This window comes from Clytia hemisphaerica, unplaced genomic scaffold (assembly GCF_902728285.1).
Source record: "Clytia hemisphaerica strain Z4C2 unplaced genomic scaffold, Clytia hemisphaerica genome assembly, whole genome shotgun sequence".
Taxonomy (NCBI): domain Eukaryota; kingdom Metazoa; phylum Cnidaria; class Hydrozoa; order Leptothecata; family Clytiidae; genus Clytia; species Clytia hemisphaerica.
Genome location: NW_027103394.1, coordinates 1,495,014 through 1,522,120, shown reverse-complemented (window position 1 = coordinate 1,522,120; position 27,107 = coordinate 1,495,014). Strand labels below are relative to the sequence as shown.

At 36.6% G+C, this 27,107-nt stretch overlaps 3 protein-coding genes across 3 annotated transcripts; 1 reads left to right on the top strand and 2 right to left on the bottom strand.

Moving 5' to 3' along the window:
• The first annotated feature begins 1,943 nt into the window (after positions 1 to 1,943).
• Positions 1,944 to 9,437, top strand: LOC136824924 (uncharacterized). The gene is made up of 8 exons (XM_067080911.1): positions 1,944 to 2,116; positions 2,450 to 2,587; positions 3,077 to 3,180; positions 5,149 to 5,526; positions 6,294 to 6,734; positions 7,336 to 7,534; positions 8,041 to 8,318; positions 8,637 to 9,437. The coding sequence occupies exons 1-8, from the start codon at positions 2,022 to 2,024 to the stop codon at positions 8,825 to 8,827; spliced, it is 1,824 nt and encodes a 607-aa protein (XP_066937012.1). The 5' UTR covers positions 1,944 to 2,021; the 3' UTR covers positions 8,828 to 9,437.
• Positions 9,402 to 21,038, bottom strand: LOC136824923 (uncharacterized). The gene is made up of 16 exons (XM_067080910.1): positions 20,961 to 21,038; positions 20,427 to 20,563; positions 18,854 to 19,140; positions 18,505 to 18,656; positions 18,028 to 18,080; positions 17,497 to 17,774; positions 17,074 to 17,220; positions 16,404 to 16,465; positions 16,060 to 16,157; positions 14,887 to 15,178; positions 14,169 to 14,283; positions 12,921 to 13,142; positions 11,919 to 12,058; positions 11,135 to 11,357; positions 10,424 to 10,683; positions 9,402 to 9,980 (listed from the first exon to the last, which is right to left on the bottom strand). The coding sequence occupies exons 2-16, from the start codon at positions 20,547 to 20,549 to the stop codon at positions 9,760 to 9,762; spliced, it is 2,673 nt and encodes an 890-aa protein (XP_066937011.1). The 5' UTR covers positions 20,550 to 20,563; positions 20,961 to 21,038; the 3' UTR covers positions 9,402 to 9,759.
• A 3,939-nt stretch (positions 21,039 to 24,977) lies between these two features.
• Positions 24,978 to 26,887, bottom strand: LOC136824921 (retinaldehyde-binding protein 1-like). The gene is made up of 2 exons (XM_067080909.1): positions 26,216 to 26,887; positions 24,978 to 25,892 (listed from the first exon to the last, which is right to left on the bottom strand). The coding sequence occupies exons 1-2, from the start codon at positions 26,564 to 26,566 to the stop codon at positions 25,530 to 25,532; spliced, it is 714 nt and encodes a 237-aa protein (XP_066937010.1). The 5' UTR covers positions 26,567 to 26,887; the 3' UTR covers positions 24,978 to 25,529.
• Between the last annotated feature and the right edge of the window lie 220 nt (positions 26,888 to 27,107).

Genomic DNA, 27,107 nt, shown 5'->3' with positions numbered 1-27,107 from the left:
TTTTAGTCTATCATAAATATATATAAAACAAATGTCAAATACAAATGTCAAACATTGGCAAATAGGAATAAAATATCCTTGTCGTATATATCCGACATGCGGCAACACGAGTTAAAATTTGCATGTCGTATATATAATAGGGTTATATAATCAGGTTACTAAAAAAAATTACCCCTCGGCAAATAGATTGGGGTACAAAAACAAGGTAACGGCACGCAAAGGGTTAAAAAGCTATTTATAAAGGCAATTCTTTGTTAATAGTGTTAAAGAATCTAAAACATAACTTTTATGTTCAGATACTAAAATCAATTTTCTGACTATGGTCAGAGCCCTTAAAACCTTGACAATTCAAAGAATACCTTGGAACTTATATGAAGAAAAATGGCTTATTCTTGTTTATAAACAAGAATAAGCCATTTTTAAATAAATATAAATATCACTTTCAATACAAAATTCCTTCTCAATTTATATTAAACCTTTAATTTTTCCTTTCAACAGATTCTTGGCCTGTTTGTCAGCAACACAATCTTTCCTTCACTACCGAATGGACCGAACTGAAATGGTTGGACACTACACTAGACTACACAATCCTTAGCAATAAGGATCATAATTTTGTAGTTTAAAACAATTATCTGAGTTGATTTTTGGGATGCTTTATTGTAGATTTTCTTCCGTCCTTTATCAATTCGAAGCTGACCGTCTCCTGTGGAAAGATCACCTTTTCTGGGAAGTAAACTAAGCCCTGGCACAGACGTTACGATTTCGTTTGGCTCCGGTATTGTTTTGTTCGCGGATCGAAAGTTCATGCTTATTTTGGAATGTTTCGGAGAGCAAAAAAAACGGATCAGCTTCGTGGTTCCAATGAAAATAAAGGAGCGTGACTGCTTTGGTCCGTTTTTCTTTGTAGCTTGTTCTTTGTTGACGTTTCAAATGTTTTGGTGTCCACACAGTGTTTCAGTTCCGTTTTGTTTAGATCAACGAAACGAAACGAAACGAAGCCATTCTATTGGTTAAATTCAAGTTTTACTTTACTTCTAACCAAAAGAATTGCTTCATTTCGTTTCAGAGCGAAACAGAACTGTAGTGTGTGTGAACATGGTCTTAGAATCGTAATGGATAGACATAATCGAAGTACAAAATAGTTTTCATTGGGTTTGCAATAAAGCGTTTTAAGATATTTATTGAAATTCATAAAAATGGTCCAAATTTGAGTTGTTGAAAGACGAAGATTCTTGCTTACAGTTGAATTCGAAATCTTTAAAGGGACTCTTGGGTTGTTGCTCAAAGTAAGTCACTTACCCCAATATCACGTAAAAAACAAACTTCCTGAAATGTTAACATTTTCCAATTATTTTCCATTAGCTTAAGTACAATCATAAATTTTTAATTTTGGTCTTTACTTGATTTCCAAGAATTTGAAATGACCCGGCAGTGAAATGTTTTTTTTCTCGAGGATACACCAACCAAGTTAGCAGCTAAAATATAAAATAGACTACAAAGCCCTTTCTATATGCAAAAGCCAACCTCTCCCACGCTGCTTTTCTCTACAAAATTGATATTGTGGTCTTCACCATGACAGTCTGAAGGGTTGCAAGTTTTACACTTATTCATTACATTTTTTTCATTACATTTGGGGTTTTTGGATTAATATGATATGGTGCTCTGAAAAGCTCCAATGACCCAGGAGTCCCTTTAATAATATTCGATTTCTATCTTTTTTTCATTACGTGAACTGTTATAAAAAAGTACGTGCCATGCTGTTTAACGCAACAGTGCGGTCGAAGTATTGCGGAAAGGGATATTTCATAACTTTTAGTGCCATTGGAATTTGTTATTTTGTAAAATATTGATCAAAAAATGCTTTATTAAAATGGTGTGTAAATTTTATAACATATTTTATAATTTTGTTAATTGGATAATATGATATAAATTGGAGTCAGCTTGTGAGAATTTTTACATCACGAACGAACGAATGATAAGCAAAGCACACTTGTTCGTTGAGAACATCACACGGCTACACGATGACTTCGTATTCCGTATTTCTTTTGATTGCAACCTTCCTTTTTCACCTTTCCATCGACAGTCAAGTTAATGGTGAACAACTAAATCCAGCAGGGTAAGATACTTCGTGATAATCTTTAGGCTGTATTCTACTGTAGAGTGTTTTTAACTCGAATAGGTTTTATGGTCCCTTCTGTTAGTTTATAAATCATCCTCACATAATTTGCTTGACTCGAACAAAGTTTTATTTCCCGTGCGTGTTCAGTTGTAAAGGTGAAAGTTGTCGATTTTACCACGAGTGGAAAAATTGAGTCTCCAAGGCGTTCCGCCATATGTTGTAAGAATTACCAGAAGTTTTAATGCACGGTGCAAAGGAAAGATGCTGCATCTTTTTGTTTTTGATAAAATATAGGTCGTGTGATCAGTGATTTTTTATTTTTCTCTTTAGGTTGAATGTTTGTGAGAGCCTAAAGATACAATCTTACTACGGCCAACAAACAAGATCCAGGACTGCATACAGGGCCACTTATTTCTGCTGCAAGTCTGGCAGCCAAGGAGGATGTGACCAATATTGTTATAGATCAGGGTAATTCGCATGGCCTAAATTTGGTTTTCCTTTTAATTGAACAGGCAAATATTTAACCATAAATTGGGATGAAGTTGGATGGAGTTTTTATAAGATACTTCACTAATTAGTCATTTGAAATAATAGAGATGACGCGTTCTTTAGATAAAGTAACAAAATTGTTTTATTACACGCTAACGACCAACCAAATCAAATAAAAGCTTGTAAAAACTCCAGCTTGACCCCATAGATTAGCGAGATTATGTATCGGAGATATTCTACGGCTACGGTTGCAGGGCTGCCCGTACGGGTCGTCACCAAAGGCGAGAGGTCGTTGTCTACTTTGCTCTGTATGGGACAACACCAAAACACCGTATAAGCAAAGTCGACATAATGTCGTACGTCAAATATCGAACTTGCTTTCACCCGCCATTACTTGCCTTACTCGCCATTTCTCATTTCTATACAAGCCGCGTATTCAAAAGATGTGCTCATTATTTCATTTTCCAGCTCATATCCAACATACTACTCAACACCTCAAATATTTTACAGACAAGTAATGCAATATTCTTGTTGTGAAGGATTCCAACAAGTCGGAAATGAATGCCCCGATCGTAAGTTTTTAGAAATATTTCTATCCATCAGTGTCTTAGTGTATTGAGCATATCGTGGGCTGTAACAAGGAACCCTAAGCTAACCCTAAGGCATAAAAAGTATTTAATAGCACCGATATTTTAATTTTTTCTGTTAGAAAATAGAACAGGGAAGTTTTTTGCAACGGAGACGATTGGATTCTGATGAGTTGAGGACGATGGTAAATCAGCACTCTTACCGTCCCCGAATTCTTGGGTCAGATGAAATGGCTTCTTTAAAATCGCTTCAGTCCATCCTTACAATAACAAATACATCAACTCGCTAATCGTATCTGAGCCATGGTCCAATATCGATTCATACAGACATTATCTCTCTCCCTCAGATTTTTCAAGAGTTAGTCAAAAAATAAAGAAGATTTATTTTGGCAAGTTTTACAGTTTTTTAAGTTTAGCTTTTGATTGAAGATTACAATTTAAGTAGGATGTATTGATTTTACTTTGGTCCTTCTGGTTCGGAAAATTTCGCCGTCCATTTGGTGGCATTTGATCAAAGTAAGCTCTAGTTTAGACGGCCCACTTTTTGCCCTGCCTATTCTAATTGTGAATTAAAGAGGGCAGAAAGTGGGCTGTCTAAAGTGATGCATAGCCCTCTTTTGACGTCAGTGCAATGTCTTCTTCCAAACCTTTCCAAGCAAAGATTTTAACAACCAACTTTGTGCCCTCTTTCTGCCTACTCTAACAATTAGAATAGGCAGGGCAGAAAGTCGGCGGTCTAAACTAGAGCTAAGATACATGACCTCTAGTCATAGTCTAGTAATCTTAAAAAGCTTTGCTTGAATAATAATAGGTAAGCCTTTGGTTTTCACTCTTTTGATAAAACTAAAAAACAGTATTATCATTTTTGTATAACAGTGCAGTAGTTGATAAGAAAATAAACTCATTCAAAGTTCAGAGTGTTATGGTACGAGGTATAGGATATTGAAAAATCGTAACTGGTGGTTTTATTATGGTTTTAAGAGAAAACTTATGAAATTGTTGAACGTAATATGCATAGATATGTATTACAATTGAAGCAATAAAGTGTTGCTGTGGTGCGGTCCTGATAAACCATAGCGGATAAAGATCAGTATTGTGGAGAGTTCTTAAGGGTCAAACAAATTATAACCTGATAACAGATGGCCATAATTTTCTTACACGCACGGTAAACCTTCTGAAGGCACTTGAAAACTAACTGTCTGAAGAAAATGACCAATCTTGTCAAGTGCTGCGATGTCAAAAATCAAACTCTTTTCCTGATACAGCACCCTGTTTCTAACAACAATCACACAACTCTGCTGTCATTCCCAGGCCCTTGAAACGAGTGCAGTCCTTAAAAAATCCGAGATCGTTTACTATTCGCACATCCGTTTGGAGTTTTAGCGTGGTGTGCAGAAAACAATGATTATTAGGATCGATCTGAAATAGGAAAAGACTGAGTAAGATATAACGTGATAATTGAATCTTAAAATGTGGGGTAGGACATTTGATAGATTTTAGAACATCTAATATTGTAACTTACATAAATATCTTAACTCAACCATCTTTTAAGGGAAGTGGCACATCTCGTTCTTGTTTGATAATATATCACGGGAATTGTCATAGTTCGAAAAACTAACCTATGCTTTCAGAGCATAGAGAAGTCTAACAGAATCTTCAAAGAGACTCATTTGAAAAGACATGTGCTCAAAACCTTGGTGGGAAAGTTACCCGGGATTGATTTTTGTTAAAAATTATAACAAATGCTAAATTTAATACACATTTTTATAACTGAGTGTCGAAGCCACCAGTTTGTGAGCATTTTTGTGCAATTTCTAAAAGATTTAATGTTCTTGCCTTTTTTAAATATGTTTGTTACCAAAGCCTTGCGTTCTCATACAGTTGTTACTTATAGAAAACGTTTAGTTGCATACAATGATAAATTTGCTCTTTATTTCCAAACGTAAATTTTAGCAATCACATCTGTTGGGAGTGGTTCCGGTGGGAGCGGTTCCGGTGGAAGTGATTCCGGTGGAAGTGGTTCCGGTGGAAGTGGTTCTGGTGGAAGTGGTTCTGGCGGAAGTGGTTCCGGTGGAAGTGGTTCCGGTGGAAGTGGTTCCGGTGGAAGTGGTTCCGGTGGAAGTGGTGGTGCCGCTGGTGGCGCATCATCCGTAAATACCACTGTATCCGGGAATGCCACCGTATCGAATACCACTGTATCCGGGAATGCCACCGTATCGAATGCCACCGTATCGAATACCACCGTATCGAATACCACCGTGTCCGGAAATGTCACCATAGCTGCAAGAGCCTCCGTTTCTGGGAATGAGCCTAAAAATGCTTATGATAAAGGTATGTTATCAAAATGATGGATTATTTTTCATACAGTCAAATCGATCAAGGGCATAACGGTTTAAACTCTAAGGTAGAACGTGAGTTAAGAAAAAACGTAAGTTGTTAAATAGAACATATCGTCTTAATTTCTCGTCAATACAGTAGTAGTTAATGTTTTATGGTTGAGCATTCTTTTGCGAATTGAGATTAAAAGTTTTACAAAGATAAAACCAATAGAAAAGAGTTCTTGAATTCCCAAGTCGATGAAATGACGAATTTTTCAACTTTTTCTCGAAGGGAAATCTGCACAAATTGGTGCATTTTCCCCTTTAAAATGAATAGAAATTGGCATGTAACAGATGCACGAATCCTATGAAATAAGCTATCGAGAGAGCACGACTGTGACATTTGGTGGTATCTTTACGATTGGATAGTATTTTTAGGGAAGATTTTAAAACTGTAAAGGCTTGGGGTTCACGAGAAGTTTTTTTTACGTCGGTGCAATGCAACATGCTCCATCCAACCAACCTGAAACGTTTTCTCGTGTCTCCACCACATTTTTCTTTTAATAACATTTGTGCTTCTCTCAATTTTGTCCCTGGGACAAAATCAGCGTGTCTTTTGGGTCTTTTTCTCACTTTTTGTCCCATGAAACAAAAAAAAGAAACCATGAGACACGCGCTTTTTTTCTTGTGTTGGTGGGTTGGAGCATGTTGCATTGCACCAACGCGAAGGATCAAATATGGATAACTCGGAAAAGGAAACTCTTTTCTTGTTTTTTTCAGATTTCGACGTCACGTGCGATGATACTCACATGGTTGTTTGGTTCAACAAGACTGCATTGGATGAGCGAGACAAAGGTCATATTAACAATCGCACATGGCAAATCTACTTCGAAGGGAAACGAGGTGATGACATTTGTTCAACATACATTTGGGATTCTTCCAAAACAGCTTCAACATATGAAAATATGAACAAAACAGAGTTCTTCACATCGACGGTTCTTCTTGGTGCACCAATTAACAATTGCGGAATAAACCGATTCGCTGACGCTACACATATTATCTACAACGCCACAGTTATTGTGACGTACGGTGAAAATCCGAACGACTTCATTAGACGTGAAGAATACGATAAATACAACGTCATGTGTTTGAGAAATCGAACTGTCGTCGAAGAGAGCACATTGTCGATTCAATATCGTCAAACCGGGAATGACGGAAAGAGTAAGTTATTAGTTTCTTTTCTTAGTGACGTGATCATGTCGAAGTTGAATCTCGCTAATTCAAAATCGAACGGGGAATACTATTTATGCAAATCGCAGAGACATTCGAGTTACAGAGAGTATTTCAAGAGGGTTTAATGGAGCGATGGCCAAGTGGTCAAAGGCGTCAGCGTCTCAAACCAGGGGTTTGCAGATCGCCAATCTCCGCTCCTTCCAATTTTCCGTTCAGTTCATAGATAACCGAGCCGGCTGGCCGTGAACCCCTTGAAAACAATCGAAAGACTGTCTAAAAGTCCTAGATTACTGGGCTATTCACGTAAAATATCGACTCTATCTATCTATCTATCTAAGGTACCAAGGAATGAGTTCGAATTATAAAGAGATTCGAGAAATAGAATAAGCGAATAAGCGAGTATATACAAAATTCAACTTTGATCATTTTACACGTCTTTCAGTTTCAATCTCTTTATATGACCGTTGGAGAAGCTTCGAATGAACAATCAGACTAATTTTAGCGAGTAACAAATTTAACTGAAAGCGAAATATAACTGTTTTTTTGCACGATTGATCTCTACACTGAATCTTCCATACCTTTCATGTAGACGCTACGGAGGATTTCACTTTCACTTTCGGCCACACCGATATGTCAGACACACCGCAAAGTCTGTACAAAGTTGGACAATATATCAAATTCACAATGACGTCACTAACTGTACGATCTGAAGTGAAGGCTGTCATTCAAAGATGTTGGACAACCAATGGTGATGGATCTACAAACCCTTATTATTTGATCCAAAACAGGTAATTTTTCAAAAACAATAAGACAAAATTCACATACAATTGACGCTCTCTAATTCGATTTTCAAGGGACATTGTACTTTCATCGAATTTAAAAATCTATTAAATAGTAGAACGTTGTTTATTATGAGAGTTTTTTGATGACAGGAACTTTCAATATAATCGGAAAACAGAGCGTATCGTTGGTCTCCAACTCGACCAACGATACGCTCCGTTTTCCGATTATGCGTTAACGAACGAAGTCGCTTTTTTCTGCTATTAACATATAACAGTAACCATAGCATATACAATCTCGGTCAAAATATATTGAGAATTTTGGTTAATTTCTGGTTTTTAGCAGTTTTTTCGGGCGAGAAAGTCGCTTTTGGGCTAATTCATAAATTTATTTGAATATTTCAATCCGAGATGACGAAGCACATTGTAAGGATGTATTCAGCCCTAAATACACTCAACTCTAAAAAATATATTCCATTCAAAATGTATTATTTTTATTGAATATTTTCTTAAAGATGTAATTTGGAAGGAGGAACGAGCTGGGTATCTCTACCATCTGACACAGTTTCTACATTCAAAACTGAAGCCTTCAGATATCTGACCAGTGGTGCTACCAGTAATATCCATGCTCAATGTCTGGTCCGTGTCTGCCTGGACACTCAATCAAACGAATGTACACTTTGCACGCCATCTATCAACCTTAAGAGGCGTGAAGCTGTTGAAGATAGCACGGACACAAACCTGGGAGAAATGGTTCTTGTTAAAACGAAAAATTTCAAACTCTTCGAGCAAGGTTTGCCATTTTACTTAAACTTTTTTTATATAAGAACATCCGAAATTTTTGAAGCCTTTTTGTTCTTAACCTTTTGAGTTTTAAATGTTCTCAATTTCACCATTTGTGAATATTTTTGTAAATTTTCCTTAGAAATTTGTGGTGTTTAGAATGAATAAACCTTTAAAATGTTCTTAAGTTGTTCTTAATACTTTTGCCATCGAAATCTGATGTTCTTATATAATTTGTTATTATAGAAAAACGTGTTTTCGGTGCCCTTTTTGGTTGCCGCTCATTAACTTTGACAGTGCAGTGAAAAATATTATGTTTTCCTTTTAGAATTATCTCCGGAGCAGCAAGAAGCGTCGCATGTGTTGAGCGGAACGAATGGGTTGCTTGTCATTGTCGGGCTGGCCATCTTTGTTGTCACCGTTTCTATGGTAATCGTCAAAAAAGTGTTTATCAACTGCAAAACAAATTCTGTGGCGGAGTCGGTTGATTCAAGGAGTAGTGACGAGGTTGATGCATAAATGGATAAAACAGAATTTCAAAAGATAAAAAAGTTGTTATTATAATCATTCTTAAGTGGGTAAATTATTTTAAGTTATTACATTTTGTCAAAATTATAGCTCCGTTGGACGTACGGCTTGCTTTTCTCCGATTAGTAGGTTTAGAAAATATTTTATTTAGTTTTATTAATATTCTGTAAATATCACACTTTCTTAGGCATTCCCTAATTTTATCTCAGTACTCTGTACTAACCCTAACCCTAACTAGCACTACTAGTCGATTCTGTTTCCTGAATAGAACCCGTAAATGTTCTAATTTGGCTGATACATCATAACCTACATAAAGGGTGAATGAGAGGTGGTTTACATGTATGACTTCTAGTTGATGAGTTCAAATGAAATAACTTATCTTTATATACATTACAAAATACACGTCCTTGAATCTAGAGTGAGTTTCATTTTGCTTGCTTGGTTATACACCAACCACTTACTCTTTAATTTGGTGCAACAACCTCTGACCTTCAATCGCTAGGGAGATAAGGGGACGTTTCCTACCTGGATAGAAAATTTCTAAGAATTATATTTAGTTAGCGAGTAACAAAATTATATTGAAAATATATTTCGAAATTTGAAAAAAAATCTACAATCTATGATTATATGTTCATTGAAAAACTATTCCTTGACTTAAATACACCCAATAAATACATCTTCTAGGTCATATGGTTACAAAATTTATTTAACAAAAATCTAAAGTGTTTAATAAAAAAACACAACGCTGCAATTACTAAAACAATTTTGAGGCTGATACCAGAGCTTGCTCGATTATAATGAACATTAAGCTGCTATAATGTATTTTCTTTATCAGCTTTAGTGGTAGAGGGATGTTTGTTCTACAAATTCAGCGAAAGTTTCTCCAGCATTTTTGACTTCCTTAACTTACAACAACAAAGCATTTACAGCATTTCATTTTTCTTCAACTTCATTTCTTCTTCAAAGAAGACACCACCATTTGAAGAAGCATTTCTCTTTTGGAGACATTTGTAAGCGAAGAAAAGGAGACCGAAGACAGCGATGGCCACAGGGATTTGAAGGTACAACAACATAGTCTTGCTTTGATCGTCTGTTGTCTCATCATCACTGGATGATCTGTTGTGGATAACTGCAATCTTGTCGCCTAGGTGATTAGAACAAAAATGTTTTGAATAAAGGAATCGTGTTGGTAAAGTGATTGTGAAAATACTTTTGCCCTTCAAAATTGCTTAAAGAAGCAAGGCAAGGAAAGACTTGGCTTATTTTAATCAAGATTTGAATAGAGTCGAGTTTAAGGTTTTTGTTTTTAAATAAGAGTGATATCGTTTGCTTACTCATCAATTTTAATTACGAGCTTTTTCACATTTGGAGTGGAGCAAGATTAGTCAGAAAGAGGAAAAGAAAAATATTTTTTGCTTATATCTGCATAATATAACAATAGACAGACACTGTCCTGATATAAAATATGTATCTAATATGAATTCGGAAACACTTATTTAAAAATAAAACCTTTAACCATACGGCTTTCTTATACCATGCTTTAACCTAGTTGAAATTATAAAAGGGTAGTTACTATGTATAACTTACCCTTGATTTTGATTTCTAGTGTAGAGGTCATGTAGCCTTCAACCTCTTCTTTCAACTCGATGCTTCTGCGAGACCGTTTTCCATTGTTATGGCAGCCGAATTGACATTGTTCATCCGTTTGATTTTTGCATACATACGTATGACAGTGTACGAAAATACTATCTCCGCCATCTTTGAAGTTGAATGCTTGGACGCTGAAGCGGAATTTGTTTTTAGCGATGTTGTCATTGTGCATGACGTACGTCTGGTCTTTAGGACAACTGTGGTCGAGAGGAAAGAAAATATTTTTATGCAACGGTTAGCTAAACTAAAAGAGTCAGCTTTGACTCGGACTGTAAGAACTAAATTCAAACTGAAGTGTTTTCCTATCAGCCAAAGCTTTAGACTACTCCCAATATCGAGAAACAAACAAGTTCGCCTATCCATCTTGTGTGTATTAGGAATTGGGTGGACAGAAACTCAAGTATTATCAGTTACTGTGCTAGTCATTGATTTCACACTACATCGTGGTGGAAATGCGCTAGCCTTGTTCCCTAGTGGTTCACGTCGGATTAACGCACTTGATCAAAAAAACAAGCTTGTAGGTACTATAAACTACAGTTTAGACGATTAAAAAGGAGACAATTCTTAGACCACTCAATACAGACTCAGGCATCCTCTTTCATGAGATGCCAGTTATCATAATGTAGAGGTTCAAATCAGGGTATCTACCTATCTTGGATCAAATGATATCTCTGTTCATCTTGGTAACTCTGTGTTTTGGTAGCATAACAGGTTCTTGGTAAGATGCTTAAATCTTTTTTATCGATGCTAACTTCGAAGTAGATTCTGTTACTGACAGCCAAATAGATTGGAAACTCTTCTCTGCCGTATGAGTGACCGTATTGGAGTGATTTGTAAACTTGGAAATCGATGCGGAATGAAGCGTTTGATCCTAATAATAATTGTACAAAATATTTTTATCGTTTTACAAACTTACTCTCACGTGCTTAATAAGCGAGGAGTATTTACTTGTCAGATATAAATATCCCCGAAAATCGAAAATTTATAAGCAGTTGGGGTATTCATTGGACACCTAAGAATACCACCCTGTCTCAATGATCTGGTGGAAGTTTTTGCCAGTCAGAATGAAATATTTCTCTTTTTATGGCTTTCAAATTCAAGTTCGTAAGTTATCCTGTTTGGAAGTTGATTCTGTCCGGTGAGAAATTGGACAACTTTTTCAAAGACTTTTGATGTGAGAGACTCACACGAGGAAAGACTCAAAGGGAGAAAACAACAGGAAGGAGACTACACGGAGGTGCAGTAATAGGTTCTAAGCTTTACCCAGCTGGCACACAACGTTGTTTCAACGTTTATCTAACGTCCATATAACGTCCATATAACGTTAGATGCGTTCACAACGTCCATATAACGTTAGATGATACAACGTTGTGTGCCAGCTGGGATGAATTTTCTTATAAAACACTTCATAGAAAGAAGGAGATGGACATACGTGCAGTGTCGTGAATTTCGATAAACTGTGGACCAACAACGATTCCCTCAGGTCCAGAACCGTCTCCTCCGTCCGTTGCATTCCTGGTTGGTTTTCCTCTTAACGTGTTGATTTGTGTCTTTGGTAAACGACACTCAAGTCTACATAAATGAAAGAAAGAATAAGCTCTTCAAAGTTCAAAAACTTTTCTTCGTAAAAGTCTTCATTTACTTTTTTTCTGGACACCCTGTAGAATAAGTATTTATACCATATTGTACAGAGAATTTTTATACCTGATGTTCGCATTAAATGTGAAACTGGCAGTAGTGTGTTTTTAAATTTTTAAAAAAATTGAAATATATAAGCCTGTTCCCGAATCAATTGAATATATTTAAGCTTAAAATCCCTGCCGACTGAAGTAAAAGAAGTCCGATAGGATCTAGAAAATGGTATTCTGATAACAGATTGCAACAACTTTCTTACGTGCACGGTAAACCTATAAAGGCGCTTGAAAATGAACTATCTGAGTATAATAGTGACTTCTATTACAAAAATCTTGTTTCAAGCGGGATGTTAAAACTTTATCTTGTTTCCAATATACATCGCTCTATTTCAATTGTCGTTACGCAACTCCGTGTTCATTCCTACTCCTGAGAAATGGTTTATTTTCATTACTGAGTTTTATATATCCCTGGACCAAGCTATATCCGCCATCTTTGATCGAAGTTCTTTTAAAAGTTGGTACCCGCAAAGAAGCTATTGTAGGGTTTGAAACTTTGCCTTAAAGACAAACGGTGCTACATCATTAGTGTACAAACGAAACTAATCTAGCGCTCTCACCGTGGGTACCAATTTCAAAAAAACTCTGATCATAATATTTTGTTTGGCCAGCATTGAGTGACTTGGTCAAGGGATATACAAAGGTCAGTGGTTTTCATACATCTCTTTAGAGATCCGCGTGGTGTGCAGAAAACAATAACAATCTAATCTCAGGCGCACAGGCGATGTCATAAAAAAGCTTACTTGATATTCATGGTTTTGGTTCGGGTGATGAGTGAATTGGAGGTCGTTCTATTAGTGTAATAGACACGTGCGATATTGCTGAAGACAATGTGATGTTCGTCTTCACTCATTTGTGTGCCGCACTTCGTGAACATGATGTTCAAGGCGTCGTATATGTTGCTCATTCGATCGTATCTCATCTCGCAATCATCCTTCAACAAAGTCACTTTTTTGATTGGCATTCTGTAAATTGATAAAAAGTAAAGTAAATAACTATATTCATCTGGTGGCTGTCGGCGGAGCATAGAGTGAGAGAGTGAGGGAGTCTATCCCCTTTTCCATTTGCGCTAGACATTTTACATCAAATGCTGAGATGGAGCGTCACACAACTCTCTACTCCCAGTAACTTGCCACCCAGAATACCAGTAACAAAACTCATACACAGACCCCTCGTTTGTTTTTTTTTATGATTCTAACAGCGCTCACAAGTTGCACTGGGGTAACGAAACCACTCTTAGTGGCACTTCTTACACCCCATTCTTACAGAAACGGTAGGATTTTCTCAGCCAGTGGGGGTAAAATAACGGACCGAAACTCGATGTGGATATTTAGATTCCATTGTTTTCAAGTCACCAAGTTCAGTGGGGATACAAAACATAGCATATAATATTTTGCAGTGAGGATTAGTTTATTTGAATATTTTAAATAGAGCCAATATTCGCAGTATAATTTTCCACTGGGGACGATTTTTTGGGCATTTTTCCAGTGGGAAGGGATCCAACAGCGTCTGTGAGAAGGGGGTGTCTTCTTCATAAGAGAGAGAATCCAGCTGCCACAAACAAGCTGTGTTTCAGCGTTCATCGAGCGTTACATGAACTTTGTGAGCCTTGTGTAAACGTCAAAAAACGGTATAAACACATCAAAAGTTACAGTTCAAAATTATAGCACACCCCTGTCTCCTAGCCCCGGTGGAAATTTTACCTCACTGAAGATAAAAATTCCTATTGAAATTCCAATGGGGATAGAAATTCTATTGTTCTAAGGTCACAAATTCCAGTGGGAATAGTTTTGGAGTGTCATTTTTAAACATTGAATTTCGGATAGGGATGAAATCAAAGTAAATTTCTCAGTGGGGGTGGAATTTCAGGGTGTTCTCCCAATGGTGACGAATTTTTTGCCAAATTTTCCAATGGTGCTGGGGTCCCAGCGGGTCTGTGACACAGGGGTGTTGTATCAAATTGAAAAAAAAAACTGAACGAGACAACATACGTGGAATTGTGAAGTTGTTTGAAAGTGAAGCTAAAAGAATCGTGTTTACACATCAACTCTGTTTCATGCTTTATCTCTCCGCCATCGATGGGCATGGGTGGGTTGTTCGACACCGCTGAAAGAAAAAAAAACATCTCACGTGTTTTGAATTCTTGATATGCGTAAGTCATTTTTCAAGCGGAAACACCCAAAAAAATCCGGGATGTGACCCCTCTCTGCTACTAAAAATAGAAACACGGAGGTCAAAATCCGGCTTTTTTTTGGGCGTTTCCGTTGAAAATATGACGTCATCTTGACTTACGCATATCAAGAATTGATTGGTTTATCAATGTTCTTTATATGTTCATTTGAAAATTTGAAATTTACTTCTTTTTTGCTTCATAGGTAGGCATCCTCAAAAATTCTAATGGTGTCCTGGCTGAATTCCATTATTCACACCTTCAAAATATTAACACTTTCCTCACCTTCGGATCTGGTGGTGTATGTAGGAAAAAAAAAGCTCCACATCTGGCACCAAATCTGCTTCTAGTTATTCATGATATGGATGCAATGTCTTCTGACATTATATCATGGACCCAATAGCTGATTGGTTGTAAGTGACGTAAAATCAGTCAATACGTCACTTTCAACCAATCAGCTGTTGTGTCTGTGGAAGACATTGTAATGGTGCATATTATGAATTAGTAAGATATCAGAAAGAAAAGTGAAAAGGTCTTACTTTCAGTAGTGAATGTCCATTCATCTTTGTTCATTGGTGAATCTCGTTGGTGATCTTTACACCCTGGTAGTGCGTAGGGATACTTGTTAAAGATGACGTAATACTTTCGATTAGCCACCAATGACGTCATGTAGGGGAGAGTGATGGTGATATTTGTGATGAACAATTTTATAGGATCGTTTTCCGTTTTGTAATGTTCTTTTATGTTACGTTCGTTGTAATCGAAAGAATAAACTGATCTGTCTGTTTCATATTCCAAGATGGCGACACTGAACGTTGTTGGTTCCTTCATCTGAAAGAAAGACAATAATCGCAAGATATATTACCACCTTAAAATTTGCACCGTATTCAGAATGACGGATTGGATCTAGCCTTTTGTTTGTTTTCACCTTACATATATTTTAAATGTGACATAGTCTGCGACCGCAGTCGGAGGCGGCCCGGAGGCTCCTCTTTTGATAGTTATCTACTTGAAGGTAGGGGAGGGCGCCACTCTTTCTCCCTGGATTGCTCCACTTACCCTTGACTCTTGTCTTAATTGCTGCATGAGCATCAAGCAGAGAGGCACCAAGTACCATTTGGAAATCTTTGGTATGAACCCACAACCTTCTACCACTACGGTTGCTACGAATCTGACACAGACTATGACAATGAATTTTATGTGGCTTTATTTTCCACGAAAGAGATTTCACTTTTAGCCCTTCCGGATTTGAGCTCGATGATTTGAAAACCGTGGTGTTGTTAGCCAATGAATTTATTTCCCAATGTGGAAGTTCATTAGTATGGGAAGATAATACACCTTTTCAACCTTTTCGACACTATTTGCTCCGTTTTACCACCCTAAAACCATCCCAGTCCTTTTTTGCATCTATAGACAATAGAAAAATGTGTCAAAAAAAGGATTGGATCGAGTTTAGGGTGGCGAAACAAAAAATACCCGCACGGCAACTGGCGGCTACGGTTGAAAAGGTGTATTCGGAATAACGACAGGTTTTCTGCAGCTGATAGTATGGGATCTAGTGAGGAGATTCCTCGTGAAAAATATCTGCCTTTCTTCTTGAATAAATTTGTTTAAGTTCTTTTTAATTTCGATCAATTTAACCAGGTTGTCATGTTTAATAAAGAGTTGCAATTTTCTAAATTAGTTATTCGTTGAATGAACCAACAACTTACAGCTCCATGCACGACTACATTCAAAGTTTTGACGTCATCAACCATTGCTTTACCCCCGTGTTTTGGGTAGTTGTATTCTGTCTTCAAAGCAAAACCATCTGCCGAAAATATGATAAGGAAACATTTCAAAACTAATTCACTACAATGGGCAACAATTCGAAATTTTTGTTACCTTTGGACGAGAAAAATAGGCCTTGAACGCTTATATGAAAATTACTTCAAAAAAAAACGTGTAATATAAGTGCAACATAAGTAGACGTCCCAGTGGAAAAAAAGTCGTCTTAAAGTATGCCGTTGCTACTATAAACTAAACCTTACCTTTCAAACTGTCAATGGAAACCTACCTTTAAGAGTTGAGACTTGTGTGCAAACTTGTTTGGAATATATGTAGTTGTTTTCGGGATCTCTATAAAGAAGAAAGGGACTCTTCTCAGTTTGTGTATACAAGCATAATCATTGCGAATTGATCAGGTCTTATCTATATTGGGCTTTTCCAGAAATAGTCCGTGTTGAAGATATCAGATATCCAAGGGGGTTAACAATTTTTGTTCAAAAGTGGATATCCAGGGGGTTAAATATCTACAAGGGGGCGGATATCCAGGGGGTAAAGTTGTCTTTTCAAGTAAAAAATACGATATCCAGGGGTAAGCATCTTTATAAGAGAGGATATCCAGGGGGCTAAACACTTCGAAAAATCAATAGCCTCAACAGTGGGGGTAAAATCTTTTTTGGAAAAGCCTATTCGAATGTTTGTTTGCAATATTTGTGGTGTCGTTTAAAACTCCCAAACGGCCACCATTTAAATATAGCAATCCTTTATGAACGCAGACCTCTAACGAACATTTTACCTAAGATCCTGGCGGCGTTTTTCGGAGGAAATACGTCATATAAACGAGGGGAAACGTTGAATTAGAAAACCTGGAATTTTCTTCGTTAGCTTATTGCCCTAACTGGGATTTCTTTCTTCCTTTTAAGCGAGACAGAAAAGTATCACAAGAGTAAAAAGAGCCTTACGCAGTGACGATACGGTAACAGGTTGGATATATCCCTTCAGGACGATGTTTATCGATAGTACCATTGTAAGTGTAAGTGATTCCACTTCGTTGTGGATCAGCTCTGGTTATGATACGACGTCCTCCAACTCTCTCGTATGCAATCTCTCTGAATCAACAAATTAACGTTTTTTGGGTTAGACATGGTTGTAAATGATTTACGCTCTTAAAATACCACCATAACTGGCTAAAAGAAAAGGTTTGTTTCTTCTTTTCCAGACATTGAGTCTTTGATTGAATAAAGTACAGTTAACGCTCTCTAATTCGATCTTCAAGGGGAATTGGAGTTTCATTGAATAAGGGAGCTTATCGAATAAGGGAAGGTCGAATTAGAGAGTGTCAACTGTATATTTGTAGTTGATTTAAAACAAAAAAAACTGAATACCTGACGCTTCGACCGATGATATCATCATGCTCTTCGACGTGAGCACCGTTACCGTGGATTGAGAGACAAGAAGGAACGCCCGCCATGATTTCCGCCCTGGCTGAAGAAGAGGCGGAGAGAGGTGCAACCAAACGTTCAACTTCAACCAAGAAAGACATTCTTGAAACATGCGAAGAAAAACTCATTGAAGAATGTGCGAATTTGGTGACTACCACGTTGAAGGTCTTGGTGAATTTCTTTGTCTTTGGCAAATGATGCAGACTCAACGCACAGCCTTCCTGAGAATCAGGGTGAATATTATAAACCTAACTAGTCAAAATCTTTTGATTTGAAGTTCCTCAAGTGAAAGATGAGCAGAAAATATCATTGAAGAATAAAATATTTGCTACTAAGGCAAGGCCAAACTAATTAAAAAGGAAAGTCATTTAGCCAGTAAGAAAATGTAGCTTTTTTACAGAAACAACAAACATTTGATTAGATATCCTCAAAGAATGAATTTTCACCCATTTTTTAATGGTATGAGGAACTTACAAGCATTCTTCCTTCCACTTCACAACGGATGTGGTCTCGGTTCGTGTCCGTTACTGTAAATGAAAGAGAAATAAAGTATTCGATTACATAGCCGCCCAACAAACGCCCGCCACCCTTGAATAGCGTGGTCAAAAGCGAAGATTTAATCTTCTAATTTAGCACTCGAATCTTTAAAAATAAAAGGTCTTAATTGTAGATTTATAAAGCCAGACGGGCTAAAAGTCGTGCTTTTGCTGAAAAGTGTACCGTGAGACATTACAATAGAATGTCTGACGGTCTGACCGATCAGAAGCTTCGCAGGTATTCGAAAACTATAGCAACAATATTTTTTCCAATATTTATTTTTTTTGCTTGGAAGGCTTGGAAAAGCTTATAGCACGCCATCTAGCCCTTCGGGCTTTATAAATCTGTAGTCTTAACGATGAAACTCAATGAGGGTAACTCTTAAAAAGGAAACTCGATGAGGGTAATCCTTACCAAGGAACTTCAAAGAATCTTCGTCGTGATAAACGGTATGCATTCCAAAAACTGCTGCACGTGCTGGCAAGTTTCGTTCCCTTGTGTCCGGTCGGGTAGCATTTGAAAATTGTGTAATTAACACTCCGTTATCCGTGTCCATATTGTTGAAACTGGAATTAAACATTATTAAAAATATTAGTTAAAAATCAAGCTCCAAAAGACTTTATATCTTATCAAAGTCACTACAGCTAGTGTCTTCGGTGATCTCTGCCAATCACATTTGTACTAGATTGATAGATATCCAAGAGTCCTGAGAAAGGCAAATGGCGAATGGATAGATAGATTGATAAGTAAAAAGTAAACCTACCCGACAAAAAAGTAATACATGCTAATTGGAACTCGATGAGTACCGTAGATGATTTGGCGTTGCGTTCTTGGATAATTCCGTGTAACAGGTTCTGGCGATTCACAATAATACTTTATATATGCAAATAAAGCACCGCTGTCAGTTGATCTTGGATAACTGCTTCCTCTCCAAAAGCGAAGAGAGATTCCAGTGTTTTGAGTGTGCTCTTCACCTTCTTTGGTTTCACGTTGACAAGCTTTACCATAATCAGAATCTTTAGCAACACTCAAGTAGAAGTCCACCAAGATCTGTTAGAAGTTGGAAAACAGAACACATCGTCATCAAATCTTTATAATACCTGTATGAAGCCTTCTTGTACAGCCTTTTGATTTTCGCTAGCGATGCCGTAATATTTTTCAGGGGGCTTTGTTTTAGATTAACACTTTTAGCAAAAACACAGGTAACGATATTGGTAATTTTTGCCTCCCTGATTAGTGTCAATGACTTTTATAGATTTTAACAATTGGCTGCGGAAACCTTCAGCATTCCTCCACATTGAATTTTGAGTAATTCGTAATTTCTTTACATTTGTAGTATTTTAAAGAGCTTCAGAAGCGCCTCTACTATTTCATTTTTCAATTTTTACGAGAAACATTTCCAACGATTTTCAAAGATTTTCAAAGTGTTTCAAAGTCACAATCAAATGTCTTCACACAATGGCTAGCCACGATGGCTAAGGGATCCCTCTCTAATTTGAAGCTTTTTGGAAGCAAATCGTTTGTGGTGGAAACTAGCACTGCAAGGTCATCGTTTTGAGTTAAATCTTTTTAAAATATATAGTTTTACATGCATTCTTCGATGTAGGTAATGAACTAGTGTCTGGGACCGCTAGTGTGATAATGAAATTCTTGATATTCATGACGTAATGTTTTCTACAGAAAGACCCCGTTTTTTGCCAGTAGTGGCATAGTTTTATACAACTTTTGTCTCTAGTTTAAATTTGTCACCACTGGCTAAAACTGGGGTATTTCCGTAGAAAACATTACGCCATGAATATCAAGAATTCTCTTTGATGGTATAAAAAGGAGGAATTTCTCAAAATTAGCTGTGCTCACGGGGCGTTAAGGGGGGAGGATTCTGTTTAAAAATGCTGTGAAGCAAATTGTAGGAGACTACGAAATCTAATGCGTTAAGACACTTACTTTTGCAAAACATCTACGATCATTACATAAAAAATCTAAAAGTCTTGCAGTGGAACAGATTCCTAAGAAAGCTTTTTTAATCATCAAGAAAATACACTGGTTTCCTTTTTCATGAGCTGTATGAAATCTTACTTTCACTTTTGGAATATGGAAATATCAAAAGTTTCTACACCTTTTAGTCTTAGAATGCAAAGTGATTTGAAGAGACTTTTCGGAAGAAATTTTTGAAGTCGTCGCCTAAGAATCTTCTTAAAATATTCTTATTTTCACCATTTTTTTAATATTTTCGTACGATTTTCTAAGAAATTGGTGATGTCCTTATATAGTTTGTTCTCATAAAAAACGTGTATCTAGTAAAATGGAGAAAAATATGTGAAATGAAACTTTCTTACATGTTCATCACTTTGAGGATCATATCGGTAACTGATGCTTCCTCCTTTGATGGTGTTGAGAGAACTTTGTGCAGCAACAATCTCCAACAACAGTGCCACGCCCAAAATATATTCCAACTTCATCTTCTCACTTCTCTCTGTTTGAAAACAAAATCAAAATCTTCAATAATTGTCTTGATAGAGGTAAATCAAAGCATTTTATGTGTAATCTTACTGGAACATATTGTCCCGATTCTAAATTATTCACTAATAGCAATCATACCTAACGACTTGCTAAACTTTACTTAAATTGAATTCCTTTTTGGATGAACAGGAAGAAAAGACAGTGCGAAACTCTTCTCCTACGCTTTTTGAATGTGTAGCAATACAACTCCTCCATGTGAAATCTCCACATGTGAAAGTAAGTTAGATTGCCCAGGTGGCACACAACGTTCTTTCAACGTTTATCTAACGTTCACAACGTCCATATAACGTTAGATGAACGTTGAAACAACGTTGTGTGCCAGCTTGGTGTGGTAAGAAATTCCGACAAACCTGTTGCGAGTGACACCTCCTCTCAGACGTGCATCCAAACAGAGAATGATTCACTTCACCACCAACTCACATCCAAATATCCTCCTCCTTACAAACATCTTTGTCATTGTTCCACCTTAACCAATCAAATGCAAGCTTATATTTCTCAAAACAAAAGCATTGATTTCCCTTGAAAAGAATTTCATCATCAGGGACGATTGATTTAAAAAAACAAAAATTTTTGTGGCTAGCAAACCGTCTTGTAAAAAAAAGCCGACAACCCGACGCCCGACATCCGACATTACCAAAGTAACAAGGTTTTGATTTTACTTCAAATTTTCAAAAGAACTAAAGGTAAAAAAAGTTCTTGTATTCATCTAAGTGTCAAAAAATAACGAGGACAAAAAAGTTTATACTGCAAAGACCTGATCCAGGGGGAAGGGCTATCAAAAAATCTTATGCAATGTGCTTGAGAAGTTATCCATCGGTTGGAAGCAAAAAAAAATTAACTCGGTTATTTTTCCTTCTCCTTCTTATCTTGGTTTCGTTTTGGTCGAAAACCAGCGGTGAACAGTTTTGATGTTATCTCTTGATAAAGTAGCTTCGTACCCAAACCTCCAAACAAAGAGTCAAGGAAAGAAATAGTTGGAGGGCTGGAAAGAAAGGTGTCAGTTCTTTTGTCACCCAAAATGAGGTGTCACAGAGATGATAAGATGTTATTTTTATAGGTGGGTTTACAAGAAATTTTTGTTTGAATGCAAAGGAAATATCTTTAAAGATATAAAGAAGTGAAAAAAAGTTTGTTTTATCCAAAAAGTACAGGTCAGAATGACCCAAACATTATATGTGAGCAAAGTTTGTTAGGTATCCAATATAAATATCCAAAAATCATTTGTTTTAAACTCTTAAGGGCTCTGACCATAGTCAGAAAATTGATTTTAGTATCTGAAACATAAAAGTTATCTTTTAGATTCTTTAACACTTTTAACAAAGAATTGCCTTAATACATTGCTTTTTAATCAAATCCCTTAAGAGTAATTAAAAACTTGATTGCAAAAATGACGTTATGAACTTTAAAAAGACGTTAATAATATGTTGCATCACCTTCTTTTATAAAAAGTGCTAAGTTTTAATGGGTAATTAACCTTTTTGTTTCGAACTTTTTTCAAACTGTCCGCAAAGAATTGAACTATTTTAAATTTTGCGGAAAATTTTTCTAAAAAGATGTGTCAAAAGTTATGACTGTTTTTTTAAGCAAAATCCAGATGAAAAATTGATGAAAAACCACTATTTTGAATATTTCGAGACAAAGAAGCATTTACAAAAATTTTCCGCAAAAATTTTTATTGTTCGGTAAAAGATACACCATTTACTGCGAAAAATTTTTCAAAATGTTTTTTCTTCGCCGAAACTAAGCTCTTCAAAGTTGAAATACTCTTCCTCGCAAAAGTCTTCATTTTCTTCTTCATCAAACTTTTTCAATGCAATTTTTGAATTTTCAGATTCAGGAATAGTTTATCTAATAGAAAATGTATAACATGCTATAGTTTTGTTGGTTACATCAGTCAGAAAACACATTTTAAACACGGCAATTATGAAAAATTCACTATGGTCAGAGCCCTTAAGTACCAGTCAAACCGGGCGGGAGGCGTTTAGTGGGTGCTGCTGTTATTAGAATTCCTTCCCGACGGTGATTAAAACCCAGGGGGGGGGGGCACTCAAGGTACATGACCTACCATATGTGCAGCCCTTTAAGGGTATATTTTCCAAGTTTCTCAAAGTACACTATAAGGGTCGAAATTAGCAAAGATGACAAAAATTGCACTCTAAGGGTGTAAAATTTCGAGAAAATCTGACCATATTTTGCCCATTGTCAAGAATTGTCAAGAAATGCACCGTAAGGGTCGATTCTTCACTCGAATTTGCTCAAACTTTGTAAAATCTTCTCTGCACTGTAAGGATCCGATTTCAAAGGCCTAATTTTGGGCCGAACGTATGGTCGTTTTGAATCGAGTGCCCCCTCCCCGGAATTAAACTCGACATTTCAATGGAAAGAATGTAGCCGATCGTGATCTGAAATTATAATTAACAGGCTTCTCAGGCAGAATTGAAACCTCACGGCAAAGTGTTTTGACCAAAAGATGTTTAAAAATTTAATATTCATAAGAAATTAAAGAGGTGATGAAACTTGAGCATGTGGTCTCTTGAAAAAACCTTAATCAAATGAAGTAGATGTTTGCTATTTGTGGTCAGAACATTGTCAGAAATTATGAAAGTGTATCTAAAAAACTGCAGCTTTACCGCATGCAAGAGGTAAGTATAATTTCATTACACTGTCAATGACTTCTTACATATCTTTGACAAAAATTAGAATCATCCGTCGAAGGGCCGTCTTATTCCCAATTCTCTTGAATGTTTTGGTTCAGACGATTGCAACTACAATCATGGTCAATATATTTCGACGGTGATTAAAAATATCATGTTGCTCCTTTTCAGGAATGATGTTCAGCATCTTAATGAAAAGAAATTATAGCTCATTGATATGACCCAATGTCTGCAATCTCACCAAACAGTGTTCAAATATGTTTCTTATTTGTTCAAAGGTCACGTGTAAGGAAATCTAAGGAACGAAATTCGTGAGGTCTAGAGAGACAATTATAGAGAGCAGAAAGAAAATTTGTTCGTCCTAAAAAGTGTTGATATCAAACCACAATGTGTCTACATGAGATAACAAGTTTTCTGGCTTCTTTTCACAAAATGCAAATATTTTTGGTGGTCACAATACAAATTTTCTTCAGAGGGAAGGAAGTTCAATTTCTTGGTGTTTTAACACACCTCCCTCCTTCTCACAAATCCAGTAGAACTAGTGCTAGTGGGAGTTTAAAAAAACGAACTTAAAGTTAGTTTTGGGGATTTCTAAGTCAGAAAATTCAGTGGGGATTGAAAACATAGCGCAATAAATTGCAGTAAGGGTTTTCTTATTTTTCTATTTCCATCAGGGACAAAAATAGGGTATGATCTTTCACTGGGAATGGGTTTCACTGGCGTTTGCGAGGAGGGGATGTTGTGAGGAGGGGATATTGCGAGGGGGAAGTTTCGAGGAGGAGATTTTTGTGACGAGAGGATGTTGCGAGGAGGGGATTTTTGTGAGTAGGGGATGTTGCGAGGAGGGGATTTTTGCGAGGAGGGGATGTTGCGAGGAGGAGATTTTTGTGAGGAGGGGATGTTGCGAGGAGTAATGTAATCACTCAATACCGCCTCAAGGATATTTGCTTTTTGCATCCCTTACAAAATAGCGTCCAAAAGGATCCCATGAAAAATCAGATTATTGGTAATGAGAAAACCTCATATGATCGTTATCTTAAACTTTTCTCAAACTTCTTTTTGAACTTAAGAAAAAACTATATGACTATATGGGAGTACCCGAGTTTGATAAGAGCAAGCTAAATATGAAACGTTTCGTAATTGATCATGCCGTAAAGGATTTAGATATTGGATCTAATGCAAAAAAAAGTTAACGTAGTTGCGACACATTTTAACCATTACATATTTTGATAATCGTTCCGAAAAAAATCAAAGCAAATCAATATTAGTCATCAGTCGAAAAAGTCGTAGAAATGTCGGGTAATAGTATCATGATGAGGAGCGAAGCAATTAAAAAAAGTAAACTAAAAGACAACTCTTTATCTCATCCCCTTGTGGAACTGTGATTTTGCCTACATTTTCACATCAGTATACCTTCAGTTGTTAAACGTGGTTTTAAGTCAAAGCTTTTTAAGGCTTTTATCCGGTAATCGTAAAGAAGGCTCTCACCCTCGTGTTATTTTATTCATTTGTCCTATTGATTTGATATTCCACTCAGAATTATCTTTTCAACAAATTCAAACCACTATATCTAAACCTATAAAGACTGAAACTTTTCGTTCTTAACTTAATTTTTTTCATATCTTACCACCAGATCAGCAAAACAAGGGTATATATCGTTTGGATATGGTCTAAGATATTTAAGACAGTGAAAAAGACTTTTGTTTATGCGCATGCGTAACAAACAGTACGCACAAGTTTTGTCTTTCAATAAAAATTTATTTTCAAAACTATAATCTCTTTATTATTTATAATTTATAACTATACACTTGAAAACTATTCTACAAATTTGACATTCAATTATGCCCGAAGCCCTGCAAAAACAAAAAGAACAAAAGTCTAAAAAACATTGAGAAGTTGTTGTTGAATGGATTCACAAACCGTTTATCATTTCAATCAGGAGCTCCAAAGCTTCGTAAAATATTCTCAAAAGAGATTGAAGGCCAGAGATATTATTCAAAATGCAATTCGATGCTTTTTATAGAAACATTGGCTTATCATAATAAGAAATCGAGTGTTTAGAGTCCACAAAGCCTTGAAATGTTCTTAACTGTCCTTAACCTGCCTTAACTCTTAATATTTTGGCCCTAAAAGCCGTAGTTTCTTATGTAGTTTGTTCTTATAAAAACGTGTATTGGAAATGTGACATGACAATAACTCTGGCAAATGTCTTTTTCTCTCAAAACCACCACAGCTCCTCACATCACCAGGGCACTTCGGTAGAATTCAATAAGGGTTATTTTGAAACATAGAGTTCGAATGATGACCGCCACCATTTTGAGCGCGGGTGCTCAGCGACTGAATGTGAGCGGACGTTTGATATTTCGTATCCTGTTCGGTCTGCTCAGGCTCAAGAAGTTCGCAAATCCATAATTTGTTGTCATACGTGCATGTCCCACCCAGTTCTTCAGGGAGATATTTTCGTGGAAGGTCTTCATAAAAGGCGGTCAAGTCGCCATCATGAATATGTATCCGTTGTACCAGTTTCGGTTTGAGAAGAGAAACAGCATTGGTCATCTTCCATGCTAGTTTGAAGTGCCAACTCGGATTCAACAAATGAATACCACTGATTCGAAAGGGGAAATTGTTCTGAAAAATAAAAGATTTAGAAAAATAGGTCAAAGATATATTTTACGAAAGACTTTTTGTATCTCCTTATGAATTGTTACATATGAGCAGCGCCGAAACAACGCCGATAATGAACGATTACCGAAGACGCAATCAGTTGAATATTAAAATTCAATCTTTGCAGGCTTTTAGTTCTGCTTTTTGAAGATCATGATGAGTCATGCGATTCAAAGCCACAAAAGATCATTGCAGAGTAACCAAAATGCAATATATTCGTACTACTTGACCAACAATAGTAAAAAAAAACTTAAAAGCGTGAAAATAAATTTTCAAAGATTTCTCACCTGAAAAATGCTGATCGTCTTGGTGAGCATGACAGTACGTAAACTTTTACTTTGTAAGACGCTCAATTGACTCAAATCACAAACAATGACAACACCATTAATTTGTGTTTCATCAATTTCAAACAGTTTCTCCAGCGTATACACCCAAACTCTTAACAACTTTTCAAAATGGAAAGCTAATGACATATTCCATTTCTCAACCTTGAACATAATGATGGCCCGTCCTTTAGAATCTCTTTGCGGTAAAACTCCCACAATCCCTTGCTCCAATGTTTTTTTTACATTTTTACGCGTCAAGTTGCGGAAAATTTCCGGTTTATTTTCTCTGTTCGAATAATAATTTTCCAGCATTTTGTATGCATCATCAACATCGAATTTTCGGTGCCGTAGAAATTTCAATAAAAATGAATCAGTGTGCTCGTCAAAGTTGTTTTGTTCTTGGTATTCTTCTATGAGTTGTCGCAGTGAACGTAAGCAAACTGACCGAGTTTGAGGGTTTCATCCAAATCAAGGTACGCTTTACGTATTGTTTGGGAAGGAACGTATCCTCTTGATCCCAATATGGGTCCGTTTGGTTCAAGTGCACCCTCTTCGGGTATGTTATGCGTGTTATCCATTCTCATGTATGTTTACTTTTTTAATTTCTCTGAAAAAATGTGATCAAATAGTAATTAAAAATGTGTCAACATAAAGACTTTGCTACACAGCCCTTTTTTTGTTTGACTTTGAAAGCAAGTTCTCAGTTCAACTAACAGCTTTCACGATCCACTTTAGTAGACACCCCTGTGTCACAGATCCGATGGGAGATCAGTCCCACTGAAATATTTGGCCAAAATTTAGTCCCCGGTGGGAAAGATACCCTAACATTTCAGCCCCACTATGAAATTGACTT